Here is a 9,815-nt window from a genome sequence, read left to right on the forward strand (position 1 = left end):
AAGTGAAGGGGCAGCCAGACTGCGCGGGGCGAAGGACCAAGTGGGAGTGAGGAGTGCACAGGGGACACCCAGCAGGAGCGGACAGTCCCCCCTGCAGCCGTGTTCTCGCGGGAGGGGCAGGGGGCTGGAGAAGGGTGTGTGAGGACTGGGGAGCAGGAATGAGGGCTAGCTGAGATGAGAACTATGAGAGAGTTCCTCCAGCGACCCCACACCAGTGCAGCAGAGAAGCTCCTCAACGTGCTAACCCCAGAGGTCCAGGTTCTAGGCGGGGACCAGGGCCAGGCTAGCGGTAGAAGTGAAGGTGGAAGAGGGACCGATTTCCTCGTGAGCTCTTGCCATGAGGGAGAGATGCGGGAGGTGGCAACAGGCTGGGAGACCTGTAAGGCTTCTTCCACTTTAAGGAGCCTGAGCACATGATCACCTGGGAGGTCATTCTGGGTTAGAACGAGCTTCAGGGCTTGGCCATGGGGAGGGTGGAGGAGGTACGGGGTGTCCTGAGACCTGGAGGCAATGCCTGTGGGTTGTCTGAGGGGTCAAGGAGTCCTCTGGGAGAAAGATGACTTGAGGTAGAGAGGGTTGCTCTGAGCTGCTGCCAAGATTAGCGTATGACGGCTGGGGAACCGCAAGGAGGCAGGTGCAGGACCAGGGCAGGGAGAGAGCTGGAGAGGGAAGGTTCAGGAAGGAAACGGGAAAGGGTTCTGGGTTCTTGGGGAGGGGCACAGAGGATGCTTCGTGGTCAGAGGCCCGCAGGCAGGAATGGGCCTCCTTAGCTGGGTAGTGGCACCTTCCTGGAGCTCTGGGCAGCCGGAGCAGCCGCTGGCTCATCTCGTCACCATTTACGGTGAACAGTCGGAGCCTGTCCTCGGTGCTGGAAGTGCCCCCCCTCGGCCCTGCCCACCCAGCCCCTCACCTCTTTGATGGCTGACATGCGCACGGTCTCATAGTAGTGCAGGGGTGCGTTGGGTGTGCTCATGTCGTAGCCAAAGCCTGCGACTGCCACTTCATCACAGCCATGCAGCGCCATGGTCACGGCCACACTGCCCAGGGTCGGGATGTTCTGGAGGAGGGGCAGGTGCAGAGTTCAGCTGGAGGGCTGGGCGAGGCTGAGATCCTCAGTTAAGCTTCCCAGAGCTGAGCTCCATTCCTGAGGATTGGAACCACCCCCCTCCCGTTCCTCCTCCCACCCCCTCCTAACCCCCTCCAGTCCGTCTGTCCTTTCTTCCCAAGGTCCTTCTGACCCAGTTCCCCACCCTCTCCTGGCCTAGCCTCTCACCCCGCGGCCCATGAGGCCATTGTTGAAGGGCAGTCCGATGAGGGTGAAGGCAGCTTCCTGGATGAAATACGGGTTGAGGATACGAATCTCAGGGGGCTCCTTGGGCACTCGGGTGGCCACAGATTTCCAGAAGCCGTCCGATGCACTCTGTGGACACAGCACAGCTGGGCGTGAGCTGGGCACACAGCTGTGAGGGGACTGTGCGAGTGGCAGGGACTCAAAGGCAAATGAGAAACAAGGTGGGGGCGTGAAGCGTACTGGAGGACCCGGGGCAGGTGGGGTAAACACAGCGGGCAGAGGGAGGACGTGGTGTGTGCTGGGGACGCAGAATGTGTGAGAGACAAGGGTGTGTGGTGGGAACAGTGAGCAAATGGTGGTGCCACAGTGTGTAATGAGGGTCCAGAGTGAGCTGCACGGCAGAGCAGAGGGTGTGGGACGCTCAGGTGAGCTGCTCTGCCTGAGGGGGTTCTTGGGTCATCAGGAAGACCCAGTGGCCCAGCTGGCCCCCACCCTGCGCAGCTACTCAGGGGCCCAGGAGGAGCCTGCCCTCTCTCTCCTATCTGCTCTGCTGGGCTCGCCTCCTTTCCCTTGTGTTGTCTCTCCTGGCTCTCAGTCAACTGTTCTAAAGTGAACCTGAAAAATAAAGACAGAATGTCAGCTAGTACGGGGCCCAGAACAACACTCCAGTCCCAGTCCTGCCACCGACCAGAGCTGGTGGTCACGTGGCAAGCTCTCTGGGCTTCAGTTCCCGTAACTGCAAGATGGGACCATTCTTCCCTCAGTGATCTCAGGACCATACAGGACCGGCTTCCGCTCTGAAACCTGACATCCCGTGTGCAGTCCAGGCCACCACTGCCCCTCCTCACGCTCCCTCCCTCTAGTCCTCAGCCCTGCCTTTCTGTTCAAGACCCTGAAGCATACACTTCAGCTACTCTCTCATGAGTCAACTCCCTGCCCCCTGCCTCCCTATGGCCCCAGCCCAGGGAAGCCCTGAACTTGGCATCGGCTCTGTACCACCCTTACAACTGGGCTCCTGAGTACTGCTGGAGGAACTCACAGACCAGCCCTCAGACTGGAGGCATCGCCACACCAGGGACTCCAGCCTGTTATTTGCAGGGAGTTTGTTATTTGCCTAGAAAACCTAAAAGAATCAATGAACTTAATGGGTAAAATAATTTAGTAATAGGATCTGTACTCCAATAGGAAAGTCACCAGATATAATATAAAAGAGATCCCATTTGCAATCCGAACAAAAAAAATAATCAAATACTGATCAATAAACTTAAGTATGTGGGATCTGTAGTAAAAAGGAAAAAAAAAAAGCTGCAATCCTTTGAGAGATCTAAAAAATTACTTGAAAAAAAATGGGAGACAAGCCATATCTTGGATGAGAAGGCTGAATATTAACACAATGCCACTTCCTCCCAGATTAAAGTAGGCTTAACTTAATTCTAAGAAAAATCCCAACAGGATTTCTTTTTTGAAATGTACTGAAAGGATTCTAAAAACCCATCCAAATATTTAACAGATACATTTAAAAATTAGATATGAGAGTATATTATAAGTTTGCAATGATTAAAGCACTGACAGATGTCTAAGAATCAACACAAAGATCAATGAGCCAAGACAGCCCAGAAGCAGGTCAGTCTGCATGCACGCGCTTAGGTTATATGACGGGAAGCTGCACCGTCGGCGGGAACAAGGCGAGTTTCTCAGCAAGTGATGTTTGAAAATTTGCTACTTAGGAAAAAAAGAGCCACTCACTGCCTCTCCTGCTAGAAGGAAAAGGAAAAGAAAATTTAGATGTATATTTTACCATTGAGCTTCCTAAACATTAGTGCAATGTTAGAAATCAAGAAGAAGGTCAATGAATTCTGACTTTGTAAACACTGTTAGTGCTTTGGTTCATAAAAAATATAATAAGTAAAATTAGGAAGGAAACAAAGAAGTGGGAAATATTGTCATAAATAATACATATTTAAAAAATTCATAAAAAGTCACCGTACCCCCCCAAATGGGAAAAGAACATAAAATAAGGTTAGTAAGCATGAAAAACTCATTAGTGATAAAAATGCAAATTTGTGTAACCAGATACTATTTTTATCCTCTAAAATACAGGGTGTGGCAAAAGTAAGTTTACAGTTGTTTGTATGGAAAATACAATAATTAATAAATGATAATACAAGAATAAACTGTTTTGTGTACTCACAATTATAAACCTGCTTTTGCCCCACGCTGTGTGTGTGTGTGTGTGTGTGTGCGCGCGCGCGCGCGCGTTGACTTATGTGTGTCTCTCAGCTTGCGGTGCTGAGCTGAGGTAGAACTCGCCTACACTGCAATCTGAATATGAAACAAAAGCTTCAAGGCTGTTCATACCCGATGACTGTGTGGCGAAGACCTTTGTAAAAAGCTGTTTAATACAGTGTTATTTATAAGAGTGAAAAACCTGAAAAAAATACAAAAGTGTATAACAGAGATTTGGTTAAACAATACATCTCTCGAAAAAAATGTTAAGAGACATCAAATGTATGTTTCCTAAGGATTCTGTCACGGGGATGTACATACGTATTTAACCTATTTCCCCACATCTGCTCCTGCTCCTCCTGTGCTCCCTCCAATGAACCAGAAACCTCAGATTCGACTTCAGATTCTTCATCTCTCCAGCCCATCCTGTCCCACTGGTCATCTAGTTCTTTTGATTTTATCTTAGAACCCCACAGACCCACCCCTTCCTCCCAAACACACTGCTTCACGGAAATCCAGGTCTCATCATCTTCCAATGGGACTACTCTAACAACTGGCCATTTACAGCATCTGTCTTGTTGCCTGCTCAGAGCCCAGAGTCCAGTCGAGTGGCTGGAACATACAGTAATTGTTAAACTCCATCCATTTAGCGAACAAACATGTAATGAGTGCCTGGATGGGCTGCCTCTGCCTCGAAACCACTTTCCTCTCTCTGCCAGATGCTCGTTCTATGTACAAAGCAGATCACATCACCACTGCCCACAGACCTGAGCTTTCCAGCCAGTAAGCCGTCTGCCACTCGTTTCCATTCCACCCACCTGAGGTCCCCACCTGCTAACTCATGACTCCATGCTTTCGCTGTGCCGCTCCTTCTGTCTCCAATGGCCTTCCCACATCTACCCACCTCATCCAACCCACTTATTTTTTAAGACTTGGCATATCCTTCTTCCTCATGTCTTTCCTGGCCCCATTCCTCCCAAGGCATGAATGACCTCTAACCTTTGGGAAGTGATAGAATATAGAGTTATATCTGCTATGGTTTGAAGGTAACCCTCCTCCCCCTACGTCCCCAAAGTCAAGGTGGTGGTATTAGGAGGTGAGCCTTTAGGAAGTGATTAGTTCATCAGTGGGGAGCCCTTATGAGTGGGATCCATGCCCTTATAAATGAGGTCCCAGAGAGATCCCTTGCCCCTTCCACCGAGTGAGGACATACCAAAAAGAAGGCAGTCTAGGAACCAGGCAGCCCTCAGCAAATACCAACTCTGCCAGTGCCAGGATCCTGGACTTCCCAGCCTCCAGAATGGTGGACACAAATGCCTGTTGTTTATAAGCCACCCAGTCTGTGGTGTTTTGTTATAGGAGCCTGAACGGACTGGATGCAACTTCAGCTCTAGTTCCTCACTGTGGGGAGACCCTGGGCAAGGAGCTCACCATTTCCTATGGGTAAACCAGGATACTATCAGGATTTATCTTATGGTCTGTTGTGGGAATTAGGTAATTCGGGCTGAGTGCCAGCTCACAGTCACCTGATCGGCTGTTTTCATCACCATTGTTAGCGGTGTATCTCGACCCTAAGCCATGCAGGGCCGAGGTTCACACCTGATCCACGTCTGTAGCCCAGCACAGCCCCTGGCAGTGAGTGTTAAGGGGGCATGAAGTCCATCTGAGGCTCCTCCATTGCTCTCAGCAGCAACAAAGAGCTCCCCACTGGTCAGGACTCCTTCGGCTTATCTTCCACTGCCTTCTGTGGGCTGACTCTGCTCCAGCCACACCTCTGCGGCAACATCTCGTTCTCTGGTAAAGTCTATCTGTCCTCCCAGCGTAGGCTCTTGGAACAACTTCCCTGTGTCCCAGCACCTGTGCGACTGAGAGCAGCCTCCAGTCCGTCTTGCTCCTGTGTCTCCCTCTGTGTCCAGGAGAGGTGTGTGTGCAAGGGGGTAAAGACAGGGACACCAGGACCCAGTAGGAAAGGGGAGGGTAGAGAAACGGCCTGCATCTGATACAGAGCTGGGGAGAAGCCCCTCCTGGGAGGCCCAGATGTGGACGAAAGGAATGGCAGGTGCCAGCCTGTGCCAGGTGAGGCACAGCCCCTGTCCCCTCTCCAGAGCCCGGCAGGCCCCAACAGTGCCCCACCTGGGGTTCCTGCCCATGCGTGCCCCACACACACCTGAGGAGGAAAAAGCGCAGGGGCTGCTTGGGAGGGGGAGGGAGAGCCAGGAATGGGCACAGCTGGGGGTGTGCCAGGCTCCGGGCTAGTTTTCACAGACATTATTTACATCTCATCAACCTTCACCAACTTCACAGGTACGGACTCAAGATGAAGCAATCTGTTCAAGGTGATGCAAGGGTGATGCCAAGATTCACACACAGCGTCCTGACTCCAAGATGGGTGTTCTTGCTGCCATAACGTATATTATCGTCACTGCTGTTCCCCCTCAGAAGTCGAAGGTAAGGGTCCCACACCCCGTTTCACAGAGGAGACCTGCCCACGATGCACACACAGCTGGAGAATCAGAGCTGGATCCAACCTCAGAACCTGGGTATTTCCGTGACGTGAGATGCCATCTCTGAAACCATGTCTCTCGGCTTTTCCCAAGCACCGAAAGTCCCGGATGTAACCACCGTGTGAAACTGTAGGAGGTTACACTCTGAGAATCTGACAAAGGCTTCAGGGGGGAGGGTAAAGCTTCTGCCTCTCCCACCCGCACCCGTTCCTGGGCAGGGAGTACGTGGAGGCAGAGCCTGCCCCTGGGAGCAGCATCCTGGTCTCTGCCTCGTTCACGGTGTGCGGGGAGCTCAGCGGGCTTGCGCTTGGGTCTCAAGCCCCAGTCAGCCTGCACTGGAGCAGTGGGAACCGGCGCAATGAACAGCCCAGGGCTTCTATTTTATCTTCCCCAACTGTCACTGTCCTGAGGCAGAGCCCCTTCAGGAATTTAAGGGAAAGTAGGACCACAATATGATTTGGGCATTTCCGTGTTTCCCCAGCCATAAAAAAAAAAAAAATCAAGTACTAACAAAACCTCAGTCTGTCTCCTATAAGAAAAGCTATGGCTTCTTTTTTTCATAAACACACACAGGCACACACACATTACAGTGTGCACCCTACTGGAGAAGGTCACAGAATCCCCGAAGTCAAGGGCATCTGCTGACTTGAGATGAAGAATCTCTGGTATGGGGCGAGAAGAGACGGGAACCCTGAACAGAATCCTGTCAACACCACCATGTAAGGGGCAGGTTGACACAGAGGGGCCGATAGAGGAGACTGAGGACAAACAAACAGAGAGAGGTCAGAGGCACTGGGGAGTGTATGGTGCAGGGGAGACCATGGGTCCTGGAGTCTGGAAAGCCTGGGTTACACCTGGATCCCACATCTGTGTGACCTGGGCACGTCCTGTAATTTCTTGAGGCTTCATGTTCCTCCTACATAACAGGAATGACAAGACCTACTTCCCAGACAGTTGTGAAGATTACATACCACATTTGGCATATAGTAAGAGCTCAATAAATCATACCTACGATGGTCATGAGTGAGTGTCACAGAAGCCAAGAGAGTGAAGCGGAGGGTGTGGTTGGCGATGCCAGGTGCCAGTAGGAGGCCAGTCCACAAACAGACATATTCAAACGGGGAGCCAGATTCTCCCTCTGGGCCCCTGCGGGGGCGGTGGGCACTGGAGGCCTTCCTGCTGCTGGGCCACACTGCCCAGCCTGCCCCCAGGACACAGCCCTGCCCCAGAAGGCCTCATCAAATATGGCCCAAGGCCTCTCACATCTCATTCCCCTGACCCACAGGACATAGCTCAGAGGCCTGTAAAGCCGCCAGTGACACCGGCCGGGATGGTCAAGCCCCTCCTCAAGGCCAGCTGTGGACTGCATTCTTTGTTGGATCCCTCCTCCTCCAGGAATGTCCCTGCCTCAGTCAAGTCTGGACCCAGCTCATCTGTGTGCAGCCGCCAGCCTCCTGCTGATGCAACTTGTTCTGCTCTTGTCAGAACAGCCGGGAGCAATGGGGGAAGGCATCTGGGAAGAGCGCGCCTTCCCAGCCAGGCACTGCAGCGTTTCCCTGGGCCCCTGGCCCCCGCAGGCTCTTCTGCAGCCTCTTCCTCCTGCTGTCAGAAGAAGCCGTCTCAGGGCCGCCAGGGCTGGTTCCTGCAGCCACCAGTAGGGCAGATGGGTTTGCTCCTTCTGCTCCCTGCTGCTCACACCTTAGGCCAGGTCCCCAACTCTCACCCTCGCAGCCACCAGTCCTCCCTGCCTCCATCATGCCTTCCTTCAATTCCTTCACTTCCCTACACAAATCTGATCTTGACCTTCTCGGGGCTAAAATCTTCCATGGCTTTCCACTGCCCACTGAGACAGCTTGTCTGAATAATTAAGAGTGTAGGTCTGGCATGGCCGGTGTGAGTCGTTGAGCGTTGACCTATGAACGAGGAGGTCACGATTTGATTCCCAGTCAGGGCATACGCCCAGGTTGTGGACTGGATCCCCAGTGTGGGGCGTGCAAGAGGCAGCCAATCAATGATTTTCTCTCACCATTGATATTTCTCTCTCTCCCTCTCCCTTCCTCTCTGAAAAAAAAAAAAAAAAAGAGTGTATGCCTGGTTTCTGTTTTCCTTACTCCAAAGGAGATGTAATCCAGTAGAAAAGACAGGGTTGTGTAGAAATATCTCAGTACACGGTATGATTATTATGAAGTGAGAAAGAAACAAAGATAGGCTTAAATATCTGCTATACTTATTTAAAATATATACATATAAGACATATCCAAAAATGTTCACATGCATAGTACATGAATGGAAGGAGAGCCAGCTAACATACTAAGAGAAATATAAGCAAAATGAAGAAGAGCTCTAGAAAAAGGCTACTTACAGATGTAAATGTTTCAGAGCTAAGGATTAACCTGGATCAACCAATCTACAAATACCTGAGTGCCTGTTACATATAAGCCATTTACTTTTTGTACAAATATATGCTACTAGAGGCCCAGTGCACGAAATTTGTGCACTTGCGTGTGTGTGTGTGTGTGTGTGTGTGTGGGGGGGGGTCCCTCAGCCCAGCTTGTGCTCTCTCGCAGTCTGGGAGCCCTCAGGGGATGTCCGACTGATGGCTTAGCACTGCCACGGAGGCAGGAGAGGCTCCTGCCAGTGCCGCTGAGCTCACCAGTCATGAGCCTGGCTTCTGACCACCTGTGGGAGCGCACTGACCACCAGGGGGTAGCTCCTGTGTTGAGCATCTGCCCCCTGGTGGTCAGTGAGAGTCATGGCAACCGGTTGTCCCGTCGTTCGATTTGCATATTAGCCTTTTATTATATAGGATAATATTGTAAACAATGAACAACCCTCAAAACATGGATTGCAATAATATAAAAAGAGACCTTTAAGAATGTCTTGTCCAGTCTTCTCCTAAAGAAACCAAGGCCCAATAGGCTTGTTTCATTAAGAAACCTATTTCCTATGAGGGAGCTAGCCACCTTTTCCCCCCTAACAACTCAGACTGGAGTCCTCATTCTCCTTTGACCTTTCCCTCGTCCCCAGGAACCAAGCAAATACCCATCTGTGGCTATGGCTTCTGGTGGACCCATCCCACACTGTACCCTTCCCACCATCATGCTCGCTGTCAGCCCACCTCTGCCTGCAGATCAGGCTGCCCCAGTAATTATTTTTGAACCCCGAGGTCCTAACTGCTAATTCTGTGTCCCTTGGCAAGTTCTTGACCCTTCCTAAGTCTCATTATCCTCATCTACAAAATGCAGGAAATAAGACTAGTTAATTTGTACCCCGCAGTGTGTGTGTGTGCTATGACAATTAGAAGTCAGGCACATAATATGTTTGGCACAAAGTTAGCTCCTTAGCTTCTGCTATCATTGGTCCTCAAGATAAAGTCCAAGCTCACTGATGTGACTTTGGCTTGTAAGAACCTTCACTGTCTGTTCCCTGCCTACCCAGCCTCATCTCCAGCCCTCACTCCCACATCCATGTAGGCTCATCCTTAGTATTTGTGCAGCCAGGGGCAAAATTACAAATATAAGTCCATGTAGCACATGTCTACATTTTAGATTCTAAATATTTGAAAGTCACAAATCAAGGTATCAAACTGTTAAATGAAACATATTCTATCCTCCCTTGAAAAATGACCTGGAAGGCCAGGTTTGAATTTAAAATTCTGCCTCTAAGAGATCTGTGCTGGACCACAGTGGTGTATGGAGAGCGAGGCCCAGCCTGCCTCCCTTCTGTTCCCCCTCTTGGTCCCAGCCCACACAGGACAAGTATTGTGCATGTGTGTGTGGACTGCCCAGCCCGCA

At 51.1% G+C, this 9,815-nt stretch overlaps 1 protein-coding gene across 1 annotated transcript in view; it reads right to left on the minus strand.

Annotated features, from left to right (window-relative positions):
* Positions 1–283: 283 nt before the first annotated feature.
* ST3GAL3 (ST3 beta-galactoside alpha-2,3-sialyltransferase 3) overlaps positions 284–9,815 on the minus strand; it is a 167,106-nt gene continuing 157,574 nt past the window's right edge. Inside the window, exons 10-12 of the mRNA XM_023752809.1 lie at positions 1,274–1,420; positions 911–1,057; positions 284–421 (exon numbers count right to left, since the gene is read on the minus strand). Coding sequence (XP_023608577.1) covers positions 284–421; positions 911–1,057; positions 1,274–1,420 — 432 coding nt within the window. The remainder of the gene's footprint in view (positions 422–910; positions 1,058–1,273; positions 1,421–9,815) is intronic.

The sequence above is a fragment of the Myotis lucifugus genome, unplaced genomic scaffold, assembly GCF_000147115.1.
Source record: "Myotis lucifugus unplaced genomic scaffold, Myoluc2.0 scaffold_37, whole genome shotgun sequence".
Lineage (NCBI taxonomy): Eukaryota > Metazoa > Chordata > Mammalia > Chiroptera > Vespertilionidae > Myotis > Myotis lucifugus.